This window comes from Magallana gigas, chromosome 4, assembly GCF_963853765.1.
Source record: "Magallana gigas chromosome 4, xbMagGiga1.1, whole genome shotgun sequence".
NCBI classification, from domain to species: domain Eukaryota; kingdom Metazoa; phylum Mollusca; class Bivalvia; order Ostreida; family Ostreidae; genus Magallana; species Magallana gigas.
In genome coordinates, this window is record NC_088856.1 from 10,414,228 (window position 1) to 10,430,654 (window position 16,427).

Consider the following 16,427-nt stretch of genomic DNA (forward strand, 5'->3'; position numbering starts at 1 on the left):
AAATCTGGCGCCACCCATCCCTTTGAATGCAGCTATTCTTCATAATAGCAATATTGTCTTGCATGTATCTTACTAGTAATTCACACCCCCAATTTCTTAGACCCCAACCCCTCCTTTTTCTCGTGGCTTCTCTCTTTTTTTAGGATTTTGTTGTGGTTCTGTCTGCTGACTCAAGAATACTACTTGTCAAATACGGTCATGAGTGATCAAATCCAACAAAGCCCATTAACAACAAAATCAGAACAGGTGACAAAAAGTACACTTACATCTCCCCGTTACAAAAAAATTACTAGTATACTATACAATCCCAATATACCCGGCGACACATTTTGCCAATTAAGAAAGATGGTGAATGCTTCCTACTTCTCCTTATTGAAAGCCATGCAATATTCTTTTCATTTGAAAAGGTAATCAAATATTTAGCTTCGATAACAGTTTATGGTGTTGCATCTTCTTAGAAATTTTTATTTCTCTATAGGCTAGAACATGGTCCACTTTATCAAAAGATACAATCAGTTTGTTTATAGATGTAAAACAACACAGTGTAATATTTTAATATTTTAATTGCTGTTTTCATCAGTTTTTCTGTACAAATATCATAACAAAACTTGCTTCAATGTTGTCACATTACAAAATGTACACAACCAGAAATAAATAAAGTTGACATAATACAGCATATATATAGAATCTATTTGATTGATTATGACAGTAATTTGCTGATATTTACTCGACAATTTAGTGCTTTTCTTTAGATCGATCGATTAAATTTTCTTCATCTCTTCTTACTGGTATTACATGTTATTCAACTTCATCTAAAGAGACATTTTTGCACAAGTTTTATCTTTTTGAAATATTCTTACGTATGGATTACTAGTATTGTTACATTGTATGACTGAGTTTGTCTATGTAATATATCTTATATCATTTTAATGTTATTAAACAACGAATGCGTGAAATAACAACCCTGTTGTGCTAAAACATTGCTCTGCTAAAACGTTGCTCTTGCTCGTGACTAGAAATAATAGAGAGGTAAAGCATTTTAAAATGTTCGTCTATGGATGCATGCAGAGATATAAGTAAGTTGTAATCCACTGCTTTACCTACAACAGATATAACCCCTGCACAACGTGATGACTAAGACCAGTTTGTTCATAGGTCATTTTAATTTTGATAAGATGTATTCAATGTACAGTAAAACACGGTTATAGCAAATACGTTTATAAAAGTGAATTTACGCTAACAGCGGAGAGATTTTCATTCCCCGTGACTTTATTACACGATCTAAACTTAATGAATGTAACGAATTAAGCTTATAACAAAACAAAATTGCTTGTCCCTGGCACTTCGTTATAAACGAGTTTTACTGTACATATATTTGTTTTACAAATATTATGCACCATGGTTATTCTAATATTCATCATTTAGAGTATACAGAAAGTACGTGTTGTTTTATCCAGATAAAAGAACCACAGTAAATAATTCTCACATTCTGACTTACATCGATATATAATTGATTAAACTTAATGGGAACCGTAGCTTATGGTGAACGGTGTCGTAAAAAATTTTATTTATCTTGGATGAACACATATTTCATATTCTTTAGGAGAGTAACTTAAGCCGTAATTGCCATTGAAGTCATAGTGAGTGTTCTCAGGCTTGTCAATACTGCAGTTCTGCAGAAGGTGTGCCAACATGAAGAATATCTCGGACTGGGCCATCATTTTCCCGATACAACTACGTCTCCCAGCGCTGAATGCCAAAACGTTATCCACTTTCTCTTTAATAAGACAACCTTTGTCGTCTAAAAACCTTTCGGGCTGGAATTCGAACGGATTACCCCAGTATTCGTCGTGCATGACAGAAGCAATGTTAAAGAAAACAACAGTTCCTTTCTCTATCAGGTTTCCTTTCACAAATACGTCAGTTGTTGTCATATGTGGAATCCCCATTGGAACTACTGGAGATAATCTCATAATTTCTGATATTGCTGCCATCGTGTATGGTAAAAAATTTCTATCCGATATTGCTATGACCTTGTTCCTCCCTATGGTTTCGTCTAGTTCTTTTTGGATTTTCAATTGCACTTCTTGATATTCAGCGAGATACATGAGAGCCCAATTTAGTGTTGTTGCGGTCGTTTCGAACCCAGCGCCGAAAAAGTCTTGCAGTGTGCCTAAAATCTGGCTTTTCGTCAGACCAACTTCGTTAGGTAAATCTGTGATGTTGTATTTCAAACAAGCGTTCAGAAGACCATCCATAGCATGCCGGGTGTGCATTGGATCAAACGTATTCTTGATCTCAATTTCATGAGTGTTGCGAGCGTTCTTGAAGTGATTAACTAATTCTAAAAATCTTTTGAATCGGCCTGGACAAACGTATTGTAACCAAGGTAAAACATCGAAATAATTTCCAGCAGTGAAGAATTCCTGGAATATAGCTTGATCATTCATCACTTTTAAGAACTCTGGATCTTCTCGAATGTTCTCGCCTTTTCCGTAGCAAAATTGGTATATACTACTACCAGTTGCCAAGTAAATTTCCGATTTTGGATTAAAAGGTTTGCCTTTAGCTTCCAGAAAGTTGGAGACAAGAATACCAGCCTCTTCTCTAAAAACTTCATGCATCCCTGAATGATCGTAGCTACTAAACTCCCTGAGCACGGTACTGGCGATTTTCCGGTGCTGTAGGTATCTCTCGTCAAAGCCACTAAAAGAGAGGCCCTTCATGTCGTTCAGACTCTTGATCGAGAAGAACGGTGGCCGTGAAGCGAAGCTGTCGGAATCACGCGTGAGTGTTGTTTTCACGGTGTCTTTACCGCATATTACAACCGTGGGCCACATGCCGAATCGCAGAGAAAACACGTCTCCGTAATGTCTCTGGTACTCTCGGAACTTTTCCACTGGACGTGATCCGAGAAATGGCAGGTGCCCGACGACCGGAAGTCCCCACGGACCAGGAGGTCTGCGGCTCCACTCCAGGATGATTTTAAGGGTGACAAATACAGTACATAGCACCGTCACCACCCCTACAAGGTCCGAGGTCTTCTGATTAGAATGGAAATTCGATCCCGATCCAATCATCGTCATTTTGGCTGGAATGAAGTGAATAGATGGTTGTTAGATGGATCTCTATGAACACCTGAGCAACAATGTAACGTGTTACTTGTAATGGCTTTAATAAACCAGTAAACGCCATACTTTATTTAAAGGCACATTAATTTTACATATTTATGTACAAGAAAACAACAGCATTTTATTCGATTTCTAAATCTATTTCTGAATCAGCTTAAATCGTAATTATCATTTCACAAATTTTGCCTTGAGTTTGTGTTGAGTACTAAATGCTTCCTATATTTTTTTTAATAAAATGCGATTAATTTTATTACTTCAGATCATTTTAACGTACTTTATAGTATTTCACTAAAAGCCGATCTGCACCCAACTGTGTTGTCCACAACTTCACAATAAAAACTTCAACCTTAAAATTTAATGGTGAAACTTGTTTTGGAACATAGTGCCCCAAAATTAAGTCATATTCTTAAAGCATATATTCCCAAACAACACTAATACGAGCTTGCTAACTGCTTTCCAGTACTTTCAGTACTTTGCTTTTAAATACTTTTTAAGTTTAAGCCGTTGACCTAAGTGAGATAGAGTACTTACTTTGATTCAAGCGAGCAAACATAACCAAAAATCCAAGAGAGGAAACGGTATACAGTGTATGGTGGTCATGTAATTACACGCATATAATTCGTTGACATAAAAAGTCAAATAATACTGGTGTAACCTGATTTTGGACAAATGAACTAAATTGTTCTAATTTTATTTAAAAATGATACGCAGTTTCATAATTTGTACATATAACCTATATAACCTGTACTCTCCACCCTTTAACACTGTGTGTGTTATCTATTTCATCAATATGTTACATAAATCGACGTTTATTATACATCTGCATGGCCATGCAGTATGAATAAATATATATACATGTGTATATAGTTTGCATCTTACATAAGCTAACACGCGCACTCGTCCTTATATAACGGTCATACATGTAGAAAAATGTTTCTCTCTAACACTGAGTAATAAGGAAAATGACCTTTGATTTTTTTCATAACCCACCTAGCGCGTGCACACTGCATTTATGTCTCTTTCAAAACCGTAAACATATCACGTGTAAAACGGGTCGCATGTCTCAAAACGTGTCATTTGGGGGTTTTACTTTCGGTGATTACTGAGACACACATGCACACTGGTCGCAAGTCCGTCTGCAGTGTAGTCAGTAGTCACACACCTAGTTCTTTCTTTCTATTAAAAGTGTCCATGTGCTCGTAAAAAATGTGTAATCCGGATTCGTGCATTAAAATACATTTAAATTTTTATTTTCACAATTAATTATATCAAAGATATCTGTAATATAATTTATCAACAAATCCATCATACATGTATAAAGCTACAATAAAAGGTATTGAGAATTTTGGCCACGCATGTGTTAGTATCAAATGACGCGTTTTGTTTTTGTTTACAAACGCGTGGTTATGAAAGCATCGAAGTTTGCTTGTTTATCGAACGTCGTTGCGATTACGGCAACTTAATTAAAATATTGCCTTTTTTTAATAAAGTTAGAACAATACTCTTTACTTACTATTTTTTTTCCTCCGATGCACTTGTCCTATAAACTCTGCATGCACGCACACGTACGTGTAGGAAGACAGTAACACAGCTGATGGAAGTTACATAAACATTTTTTATGTCGCGTTCCGAGAGTTATCGCCCGTCGGAGGTTTGCGATTTAACAAGTGAGGTGTCATCTCATAACCATTTTGACACCTCCAGTCCATGATCATGCTTTAAAATTCATTTCAACGATAGAAAATTTTTTTAGTACATATATTAATACGATATTTTATCTAGATCTTCGGAAAAACTCTATTGAGAATTTGAGAGTACTTTAAAGGGTACCTGCAGTAAATCCGAAGTTGAACATATGTTAAAATATCTATCAAATAAAACACGTTGCAAAAAACCGCATCGAAATCGGGGCACAAATAACGGAGTTACGCCGCTTCAAAGTTGCTATTTTTACCTGCTTTCAAAATCCAATTAGCAAAAAATAGAATCAGGCGATATCGAGGCTCCGGCCGGAAGTGACGTCACGGGGTCAACCAAACAAGCGGGTAATATGGAGAGAAGTGTAGATATGGAGAGTTTTAGTGACGATAGCGTTGTTAATACGTCTGCTGGATCAACTTCGTTCGATGATTCACATGAAGGAGACATTGGACTTGGCGTCAGACCCTATCAGTTTGAGCCAGAGGTCGATACAGATGAAGAAATATCCCCACCAAATTCACCTGATCGCCATGTTGAACGGCTTGGAAACAATGACTGGTAAGGGATATTATAGGAGTTTAAAACGCAAAAAAACAGTTAAAAATTACTATTAATTATGAAACTAATATGTCTTCTTTATTTTTACTAAACCTATCACTTATTTATTATGATTATTCTGACTTAAAAAGCAACACCAAATGTTGGTACTTTTCACGTGTATGAAGTACATACTAAAGTTGGGTACATATTCCGCATAATTTTTTAAAAACCCTTTTTAAAAAAAGAATTATGATTTATTGCTCCCATAAAAACAAATTTCTAATTATATGGTATTTCATCCACCAAATTGTGGTTTACTCTCATATCCATTCTATTATAAACAGGTGCACTTGTGGACACTGCCATCCTATGCCAACCAACGCCGAGTCAGTGTGCTGCAAAGAAATTCAACAGGTCTGCGCTGTCATTAATGAGGAAGAACCAGAAAAGCGCTGTATTACAGAGCTTACTAGTTTTGCACCTGCATGTCTTCAACGAACTGTCCTGCGGATAGCATATTATTCTTACAGACAACATTATGAAGAAATACCAGAGAGCAATGGGTAAAAAGCTTTATTCACATTCATAAAACCTTAAAAGGAACATCATACATGTGAATTATTAAAGTATCATAGTAACAGTGATAAAATATTAGAGAATCTTAGTAACAGTGATAAAATATATTAAAAACAACAATATCACAGATCTTGTGCCATTCTAAAACTTTGTTCTAATTTCAGGCGATTTCGATACATCAGTTATCGACAACTTGTTCGATGGTGCTGGGGATGGCTTGGCAGAACCGTTCGAGTTCCACTGCCCGCCTGTGCAGTCCATTTGATTCGTTCTACCTTTCCTGCAGAAGATGACCAGTACAGGGGGTTTAATTTCGTGTGAAACGTGTCAGTAGTGAATGAACAGCAACATCTTTCTCAGGATGAATGAACTGGTGACACAGTGGAGGTGGCACATCCTCAACATCCTCATGATGTGGCATTTCTCCAACCCTCACTCGAGATGTCACTTCATCCAGCAAGGAGTCTACATATCCTGGAGACAAAATGAATATATAAGTATATAAACTAAGAAAAAAACTTTGGTTTGGAGTGAATTTACTGTGAATGCTTTTTGTTTTGTTGCACTCAGGCTTGTTTTTACATGTTCATGATAATAAAATATATATTACCATATGTGCTTGGAGTTTTGATTTTCTTGACTGTAAAGTCGCCCTTTTTCTGTTTGGGAAAAGTGATTTTGTATCTGAGTTGGTTGGTTTTTGTTGAAGCCTGTTCCCGACTGCCATTCTCGTTGAAATGCAATGCGGCTAGAAGCAATCTATGTGAATGAAAAAGAATGTAAATAAAAATAATTTTTAAGGTCAAAGGTCTCAGAAGCTCGTCATAATGCCACACTTTAAAGCATAATTTCAGTTCATTATAGTAATAGGGCGTGTTTATTCTTACCGACTCTGCATCCCTTGGTAAGAAAACTTATTCATCTTGGGTGCAAAATGATTGATCAAAGAGTGGTATGCTTCAAGATTGGCAGTCTGTAGCTGCGGGGAGAGCATCCTGATGTCCTTCTTCATCTGCCTAGAGTGGATTATGCCCTCCAACTTTTCCACCACCTTTGATCCTAATGAAAAGAAAAATAAAATACTAAATCAACCAAATACTAAATCAACTAAAGAATATATATGTATAATAATAAAAGTTATAGAAAATAAGACCAAAATATAATATTTATACACATCAAGATTAAAAGATGATCTGTTCTTACCTGGCCTGAGCCATCTCTTCTGTCGATCATCGGTGTCTAGCTCTCCATGTTCACATTGACGGAAGTGGTCACCATGGCCAACATGTATATTTTGTACATGTCTGAACACACTGAGCCATTTCTCCCACCTGATGTCCTCATCTTCTCCCTCCGGTGTTGCTGACGGCACCCAGTAGAGGTGATTGGTGATACTACGGATCCAATCTTCTAAGACTTCACAATCTTTCTCTTTGCTTAGTGCTACCAGTTTCTTCTTCAGTCCTAAAAATAAATAAGGTTTAAGTTCAGTTAATGCTTAGCATTCAGTATAGTATAACAAAGTGATATGAACCATTGTTTTTTGAAAACTAACAGTAAATAATAATTTCATTTCTATGTTCAATTAATACATTGCCTTTAGTAATGTTCATATAACAAAGTGAAATTGGCTATTGTACATGTACATGTATTTACCTTTGGCAACGTGCCATACATCTATATAGTGAGTTGTTTCAGGCATATTTTCTCTGACCCACTTGGCAACTTGGAGGTGGCGGTCAGTTATCAAATGACTGATGGCAACACCATTGTCCTCAAAGTAACGAACAGCTCTCACCAGTCCCTCTTTTTCCATGTGGCAGCTGCTCCTTACTTCATTGCTCTGAAAACAAAAAAAAAAATCCATATGCAGATTCAAAATTTTACATGTACCAGTTAAAGACCATTTTTTGAATATTTTTTTCAAAAATAAAACCTAATTAGTAACCAAATTACTTGAAAAGCAGCAAGTTATATGACATATCCTAATGTCACAGGAAAAAATAAATACCTGGACAAGTTGCATATCCACAACCTTGTTTTCTTCCAAATCCATTAGGGTGTAGCTACCAAACATGGCACAATGTCCTGGTGTGTCAGCACGGCCATCACCTCCTAACCTGACTGCACGACCAGTATCTTGAACTTCCTCCATGTAGGCCCCTTGATGGTTTTTCCACACCTGTAATATGGCTGGGTGAAGGTAGTACTGCTGATGATACATAAATGTCCTGATGGATATAGCTGCCATATTCAGGAACTTGAACATTCTGATACTCTTTGAAGGCAGTGAACCTAAAATAATAAATTTAATGTGAATATGCAGATAACAAATTTCACAGGTATTTGAGTGCCAATCATTAACTAAAAGTTTTTAAAAGACATTATTTTTTTTCCCTTTTTTTCTGCTTAAAATCATACCTGAGAATAATATGGCACAGGAGAGCTCAAAGTTTCCAGCAGGGATGGCTCCAATCATTGGTTGGCTTCGCCACGTTCGCTGATATCCACAGACACCACATTCCTGGAAGACTGTAATAAAAGTCCCCCTGCAGTGGTCTATCTCCCCAAGAGTTGGGCTGGTACACGACGGACAACTACTAAACAAGTCCAGAAGTTCTGTTTCATACACAAGAAACTTCCCAGGATGTTGATTGCTGAATAAAAGAAATTTGAAATGAAAAATAACTCCTATGTAAAATCTATAAAAAGTTTACTCTGTGATAAGGGTTCTTTGTTTATTAAAGATGTTTTTATGCTCTATTTAAATAATAAGTTTAATGTCATTAAAAATGAAACAAATATTTTTAAAACTAACCCCTCTCCACTTTCGTCTGAATCATCGGAGTTGTAGGAATCACCCACAGAGTATTCACCATCATCATCATCCTCCTCCTCCTCATCTGTTATGGTATCGTCTGAATAAACTGTGGGTTCAAAAGATGACGAGTGTGCGGGGACTTTTTCCTGTCCAAGTCTCACAAGGGGGGGTGCATGCAACAAGTTGCAACTCACAGCAATATCTTTCATCCTCACTGATGTACCAACTTGCACAACTGAAACAAAATGTACTATAAGAAACAAGGTTCATATATCTTTCTATTTTCTTTATAGTAAACACATAACACAGAATCTTTTACATATAAAAACGAACATCAACAAACATCTAACACATATTACCTTGGTCTTTGACCTGATATTTTGTCTGGGTGGAGTGGGATTTATGTGCAGGCTTTATCATGGACAGCTGTGTACCAACGGAAACAGTCTTCTCGGATGTCTCCTCAACCTAAAGATATATGCATCTATTTTATTTAAAAAATTCTATTTTTTCTCTGGTAAACCGTACTCAAATTATTTTATGGTACTTACATTGGTTTCTTCAAGTACTGAGACTTCCAACACTTCAGACTGGATGTCCTCGTCGGCTGGTTGTGTCTCCTCTGCATCCAGACATTGGACTGAATTAAGTCTCTGATCAAATTCTGATAGAATCTACAATGTGATCAATCTGATGAAAAATTTGCCACTGGGCAATATATATTCTAAAAATCAACATTGCACAAATACATGAGTGTATGATACAGTTTGAACAAATCTGTATCTTTCCAAAACTAAAAATCAAGCATCAAAGAATTACCATTGCCTATGCAACTGATTTGAGTTGTCATTGTTGGATATGACTGAGTTTTGTTTTTCAATTTTAATATATGTAATTCATACATTTACCTACTTTTGATGTTTAAAACAATAAAACTTACCCGTAGAGCCTCCCGCTTGTGATATCCTCCTCTCCTGGCTATCTTCATGACCCTAGGGGTTCCTTGGGAGTCTGCGGGGCGTTTACAACTTGTGTCCGTCTCCACATCTCCATTCTCCTGTTGTGGTTGGTTCTTGGATGGCTTTGTCGGCACTGCGTCTTTATTAAGTGTTTTGGCATGAACAATCTGTCCCACAGTCTCCATTATCCGATATTTTGCCGGGTATGCATCGGCATCAAAATGATCGGAACACAAAACAGAGTATTTGGAAGGTCCATTCCAATTCTTACGCGATGTTCTCACAAAATTTGTCCACTGACGCAAAATCTCCGGACGATCAAAGGGAAAGCTATGAAGACTTACATCACCGTTCTTGTATGTCTTATTACATCCCCAGGCAACACATCTTTTACCTCCTCTGGACTGGGTTGTTGGAGTGTCCTCGGCCATCGTTCAAGGCACAATAGTGGGTAAACAGAGCGTCCAAATAAGAGGAAAAGTCACAAAATACCAGAAAATTGTCACATTTCAATGCACACACACTTTGAAATCCATAATCGGGCGTTTTCACCGAGAAATACTCGTTCGAAGTTGAGAGAAATCACACTGTTTTCTTTTAACCAAAATGGCCGCGTTGACCCCGTGACGTCACGGCTCATCTCGCGCCAAAACGGCTTGATTCAAAAGTCGTTCAGGTGTGAATTCGGGTTTTCGCCGAATATCTCGAAAAGTAATGGTACGATCGCAGTAAAATTTTCAGGATCATATTTTTTAATCGTGATCTTTAACATATAAAAAAATGACTGGCGTTGCAGGTACCCTTTAAAACCCCGTGTATATAGACAATTGTTGATACTAACAAATTTCTTATAAATCCCCTACCGGTTTTCATTTATTAAACAGCATACATAATGGACTTTTTATGAAAGAAACAGGTACACTTTTTGTGATTTTTTTTACATGTTTGTGTGCAAAAAATTATTAAAGCTTACTTTTGGGTTTATTTTCTCTTTCTTTTAAAGATATGCTTGGTTTTCTTTACATAAGCCTCGTTATTTTTAAGCATGTAGTTGTCCTTCTTTGCACACATTACCGATTTACATAAAATTGAAGTAAGTTTTGTCCCTTTCATTTACAGACACCTGCGATATCTATTTCTTATAAATATTTGTGGATTCCTCTCCGATCCTCTGGACAAGGATAGAAAAATTATACGTGTACTCAGTTACATTTCCAGGTTATCATCCTTTCTAATATATTTAATTGCTTACATCTTGCCTTAAATATTATGTAAAATCTGGCGCCACCCCATCCCTTTGAATGCGGCTATTCTTCATAATAGCAATATTGTCTTGCATGTATCTTACTAGTAATTCACATCTCCAATTTGTTAGACCCCCACCCCTCCTTTTCCTCATGGCTACTCTCTTTTTTTAGGATTTTGTTGTGGTTCTGTTTGCTGACTCAAGAATACTACTTGTCAAATACGGTCATGATCAGGCTTGGGGTAATGCTAAATGTAATGGTAATGCATTGCAATGCATTATTACATGTTTTCAAAGTAATGCTAGTAATGTGTAATGCTATAAATTTAGCATTACATGTAATGGTAATGTAATGCATTACTTTCCATTACTATGCTTATATATTTTTGCATGTTCACTTTTTTTTTTTCAAAATTGTGATGAATTAAATGACTGGAATTGTATTTGATTTTGAAAATATTTAACGAATAAGAAACAATTCTTGAGATAATCAAAATAAATTTAGTTGTATTATATAAAAAAAAAATTCAAAAGTCAATTTTTAAAATTTTCAATACTAGCTAAAACAACGACATTTAATAAAAGTGTTGTTATTAAAGACTTTAAAATCATTTGAAAATTTTAACTCCAATTAGTTGTGCATTCAATTAATTCTTTACTTTGAAGAATTCTCAACAACACACAAAACCCTCAGGATAAACAAACTATCCAAACAATCTATTGTTTTAAGAAGTACTGAACACCCCAAGTCCCCTTCTAATAGAATACAGGACAGGAATGCAACCAGCTCAAAATCACTTGCAATATTATAACCCATTTGAAATTGACTCTCTCTGAAGATGACACCTTTGAAACTCTGGTGATCATAAAGTTCAGTAGCAGTCTTGCATATTCAGTCATTAAAGTTTAAACCGATTGTGAACATGAACCTGTAGATATCTTAAAGTGTGCTTTATATTTGAAACATTTGCAAAATCTCTTTATTTAGCTTAATTTTTTAAAACTTATTGACTATTCACAAAGTAATGGTAATGATAATGCATTACTTTTCTCACGTAATGGTAATGCAGTGCATTACCTCAAGAAAAGTAAGCAATGTAAATTTAATGCCCAAATTCATAAAGTAATGGTAATGTAATGCATTACTTTACAATGTAATTCGCCTCAAGCCAGGTCATGAGTGATCAAATCCAACAAAGCCCATTAACAACAAAATCAGAACAGGTGACAAAAAGTACACTTACATCTCCCCGTTACGAAAAAGTACAATTATACTATACAATCCCAATATACCCGGCGACACATTTTGCCAATTATGAAAGATGGTGAACTAATGCGTCCTACTTCTCCTTATTGAAAGCCATGCAATATTCTTTTCATTTGAAAAGGTAATCAAATTTATTTAGCTTCAATAACAATTTAAGGTGTTGCATTTCCTCTATAATTTAGAAATTTAAATTTCCCTGTAGGCTATAACATGGTCCACTTTATCAAAAGATACAATCAGTTTGTTTATAGATGAAAAACAACACAGTGTAATATTTTAATATTTTAATTTGCTGTTTTCATCAGTTTTTCTGTACAAATATCATAACAGAACTTGCTTCAATGTTGTCACATTACAAAATGTACACAACCAGAAATAAATAAAGTTGACATAATACAGCATATATATAATAGAGAGACCAACACTATGAAAACAGTACAAGTGATGATAAATGATCTGTGTACTCTCCTTAACTAATGGCACCTCGAGAAACTTTTATAAAGAATTTCACAAAAATTAAAATAAAAACTTAAACTTGTTTTTAAAAATTGTAAAGAATTAAAATAATATTCTTTCAAGAAATTAAAGACCAACATGTCTGATATTTCTTATCATTTTTCAATTGATGTTTTAAATTTCATAGACAAGTTCAAATAATTTTTCATATTCGATTTTATCTTAAAAGGAGAATTACGATGTACATTTAATGAATAAAACATAACACATATAAAGACATCAAAAATGAAAGTAATGACAAGATGACTTGTAAGTGACAATGGGCGAGGAAAGAAAAAACTCTCGTAACAAAGGGAGGTTACTTGGTATGGATTTCATAATATAGTCACAATATGTAATAATAACACATTTGCTATACCCAATGTTCATCAGAGAGAGCTGTTTCCAGGAAGTGGTTCACCGAAAACAGTATTCCTTGTGAACAGAGGGTACGTATAAAATACTGATACATCATTTAAAGCACCTCATCAGCTGCTGCAAAACAACATGTGACATCACCATCTTGGTTCAATCTAACTTATAACCCAGAAAATAAAGATTTTCAACAGCTAAAAAAAAGTCGTAGCTTTCAGACATAACTTGATAACATGATTTGGGGGCGAAAAATCCTCCTTTTTGTTGTCTTCCACTCAGTTTTTAATTGGGCAAACATTTTGAAAAAAAGTGAGGAAATCTTGATATAACAAACAAAATATTCTTTCATTACACAATGAACAACTTACAGAAACAAATATGAACCAAATCTTTGTGGTATGAGGTATTTCAATTCATATATAAATTATTTACATCTAAATACAATGTGAAAGAATCATACATGACTGGGTTTTGGAATGAAATTCTTTTTACAGCCCAAGAACAAAATATCCAAAGATGATATTGCTTAGATATTATGCAATCAAGAAACATTTTCAAACTGCCTAGGTTTATAATGCTTTTGGTGTATAAATGCTATGGATAATTCTTTTCTCCTATGAATGCATGCTAATGCTTTTTCTTTAAGGCTACATGTCAATTTCATAAATGCATGATTAAGAAATCTAATTTGTATTACACAAGAAAACTGAACATAACAAAAAACCTTTGGCTTATACAATCACAGTCAACAATGGTTATAATTTCACAGGTTTTGATAATAATCACTAAATATCTCACTGTATCACAAACTTAAGAATTGGCACTGCCCCTTTCTGGATGATATATAAACTGGCTTCACATTATAAGGACAGTGTAAACTCTTAAGCTTGCTTTGACCCCCCCTCCCCAATATGTTAACATTGCTCTACAGGTATTATGCTAGACATCCTGGGGTGGGGGGTATTTGCCATGTGGTCCCCCATTCTGTGCCACAGCGCACTTATTGGCATGAATGTACATATTGTGTTTAAGCTGTTTTGGTGGAATGGTGGGGGGTATTTTGTCCGTTGACCAGTTGCGACTCAGGCTGTGATGACCCCGATTCTCCCCACGGACATGATAGTCACTGACCACACAGTTTTCTGCTGATCGGAACCGATGGAGTTTTCTCCCCTCCTGATTGTCACTACGATATCCCCGGTTCTCACCAGGGGGCACACAACGCGGATTTGTACAAATATGAATCTCATGAGTATTTAAATAACAAGGTCCATTGCTGTTGGAGTGAGATGCTGATTGCGGACTATGGCGATAAGAACAAACTGTAAAGAAAGAAATATAAGTTGTTAATACATATGTAGTTTCAACCAATAACTTGTCAGAAAGTATAACATTTTCTAAAACCTGCAACAGATATGCATATGCAACTGCTTTTTTTTTTTTTGAAAGAAAATTAGAAAAAAGAAATGTTAACTTTGTCCCTTTCCCCTTAACCCCAAAATTTCAATAAAGTACTACATGTACATGGTATGACTTACCGTTGCTTGCTCTATGAGATGAGTTATATACAGGTGATGTCACACGACTATGACAGGTAGAACATGAACAGGTATGTTGTGGTGGACTATCACATGTTCTTTCTGAGACTCCTACTTCTGAAACAAAGACACGAGATTGTAAAACACTCTTCAATTAAACAAAACAACTTTTAATCCAAAGACCTATAAATTCAATAATGCAATCTGTCAATAAATACCTCTGAAAGCACTTCCTGGGGGCTGGGGCAGGGACCCATGATGAACTCCTGGATGGGGTAATCCATTTGAGTATGTGCCATTCTGCATAGAATGTCTACTTAAACTTTGGCACTGATAAGAGTCACTACCATCACCTCGACAGTGTTCACAGTTCTCACAAAATGTCTGATCCACCCCCTTACTCTGGGACCGCGTGGAGGGGGGCAGGGGAGGAGGTTGAGGGACCTCCCGTATGTCTGGGTGGAATGTCCTCAGGGTCTGGTGACCACTTGTGTGGGTGCTACTTGTACTCTGAGAACTCTTTAGCGAGTCGGTTTCACTGTTAGGATACGAAGCACTGTTGTCTGCAAGAAATCCAAGAAAGAAAGATTCAGTTATATATGCATTTCAACTATTATCTTTAAACTCCCTCTTTATGTTTGTAGTTGTGATCATGGTATGTTAAGGCAAGTTATTTAAAATTTTCTCTTAAAAAAATATTATTATGCAGAGTACTTTCCCTTAGCTTATGATTTCATCAAGAAAACTAACTTCATTTTCTAGCTAGTTAAAAGGAGTGTGAAAACATGAAAACTCCATGAAAAATATGATACAACTAGTGATATTATCAGTAAAACTAATTAGATATGGGGGGTTTGTACAGGTGAGTCTTACCAGGTGAGTGGTCAGCAGGGACCCTGGCTCCCAACTGGTGACTCCCTTCCTCCACATCGCTCGGAAAGATGGCCGGTAATCTAGCCGCTCGGCTCCTTCCCGACGACGATTCATAGCCCGACTCCTTACTCTGATACTCCTGGTACTGCTGGTAACTCCCGGGCTGTGAGGAATACATTATCACCTGCTGGGGGTACATACCATCATCATCATACGGTGGCTGGCCCATATACTCGGCAGCAATGGGCGGTTCTTCTGTAGAGGCAGGAGCGTACAGTTCCTGCCTTTTCCTGGTGTGGTAGATGATTATAACCCAGACCAACGAGGTTCCCACCACACAACACACCACAGCAATGATGATTATACCAGTCGTAGTGGACTCATCCATCTGGCTTTCCTCTGAGGAGGGACTCTGTTGCCTGGTGGGGATATGGTGGTCCACACTCTGTACGTAGAGCTGAGTATCGTCACTGCGACTGCCCAGGGTGTTCCTCATCTCACAGGTGTACTTGCCGCTATCTGACAGCGTGGTCTTGACGATGATGAGCAGCTGGTTGTTGGCCGCATGGAAGTGTCGCTTGGTCAGCTCCAGGCTCTGGTTGTCCTTCTTCCAGGTCAGCAGAGGTTTGGGGCGACCCTCGGCCATACACTCTAACACAGCTGTCTGTCCCTCGTTCACAACCTTGTTCCTTCTCATTGGTTCCGTGAAAGATGGAGGCTCTGTATCAAAAAGATAGTGACATTGTCAGTATCATAAATAAAAGGATCAAGTGGTAAATCTAATTCTTATTTTTAACATCAAAAATTTTCTTCTTTATATTTTTACTTATCTATTCTCCTTGTTAGAGGGCAAACTTAAATGGAAGCTTATTTGTGTATGAAAAGGTATGTTATAATTCTTTAAA

General features: G+C 36.4%; 4 protein-coding genes across 4 annotated transcripts in view; 1 reads left to right on the plus strand and 3 right to left on the minus strand.

Annotated features, from left to right (window-relative positions):
* Positions 1-1,424: 1,424 nt before the first annotated feature.
* On the minus strand, positions 1,425-4,756 carry LOC105349146 (cytochrome P450 1A1). Its single transcript, XM_011458841.4, has 2 exons — positions 4,645-4,756; positions 1,425-3,091 (listed from the first exon to the last, which is right to left on the minus strand). The coding sequence occupies exon 2, from the start codon at positions 3,084-3,086 to the stop codon at positions 1,569-1,571; it is 1,518 nt and encodes a 505-aa protein (XP_011457143.3). The 5' UTR covers positions 3,087-3,091; positions 4,645-4,756; the 3' UTR covers positions 1,425-1,568.
* Positions 4,757-4,962: 206 nt separating this feature from the next.
* Positions 4,963-6,269, plus strand: LOC136274441 (uncharacterized). Its single transcript, XM_066081247.1, has 3 exons — positions 4,963-5,390; positions 5,717-5,935; positions 6,113-6,269. The coding sequence occupies exons 1-3, from the start codon at positions 5,182-5,184 to the stop codon at positions 6,267-6,269; spliced, it is 585 nt and encodes a 194-aa protein (XP_065937319.1). The 5' UTR covers positions 4,963-5,181.
* LOC136274440 (uncharacterized) lies at positions 5,930-10,529 on the minus strand. The gene is made up of 11 exons (XM_066081246.1): positions 9,710-10,529; positions 9,321-9,443; positions 9,129-9,237; positions 8,767-9,004; positions 8,370-8,605; positions 7,960-8,243; positions 7,605-7,791; positions 7,152-7,412; positions 6,836-7,007; positions 6,559-6,707; positions 5,930-6,422 (listed from the first exon to the last, which is right to left on the minus strand). The coding sequence occupies exons 1-11, from the start codon at positions 10,157-10,159 to the stop codon at positions 6,256-6,258; spliced, it is 2,376 nt and encodes a 791-aa protein (XP_065937318.1). The 5' UTR covers positions 10,160-10,529; the 3' UTR covers positions 5,930-6,255.
* Positions 10,530-12,510: 1,981 nt separating this feature from the next.
* The window catches only part of LOC105349145 (leucine-rich repeats and immunoglobulin-like domains protein 2), a 31,024-nt gene continuing 27,107 nt past the window's right edge, over positions 12,511-16,427 (minus strand). Inside the window, exons 16-19 of the mRNA XM_011458839.4 lie at positions 15,523-16,242; positions 14,868-15,212; positions 14,650-14,766; positions 12,511-14,433 (exon numbers count right to left, since the gene is read on the minus strand). Of these exons, the coding sequence (XP_011457141.3) occupies positions 14,051-14,433; positions 14,650-14,766; positions 14,868-15,212; positions 15,523-16,242 (1,565 nt within the window). The 3' untranslated portion in view covers positions 12,511-14,050. The remainder of the gene's footprint in view (positions 14,434-14,649; positions 14,767-14,867; positions 15,213-15,522; positions 16,243-16,427) is intronic.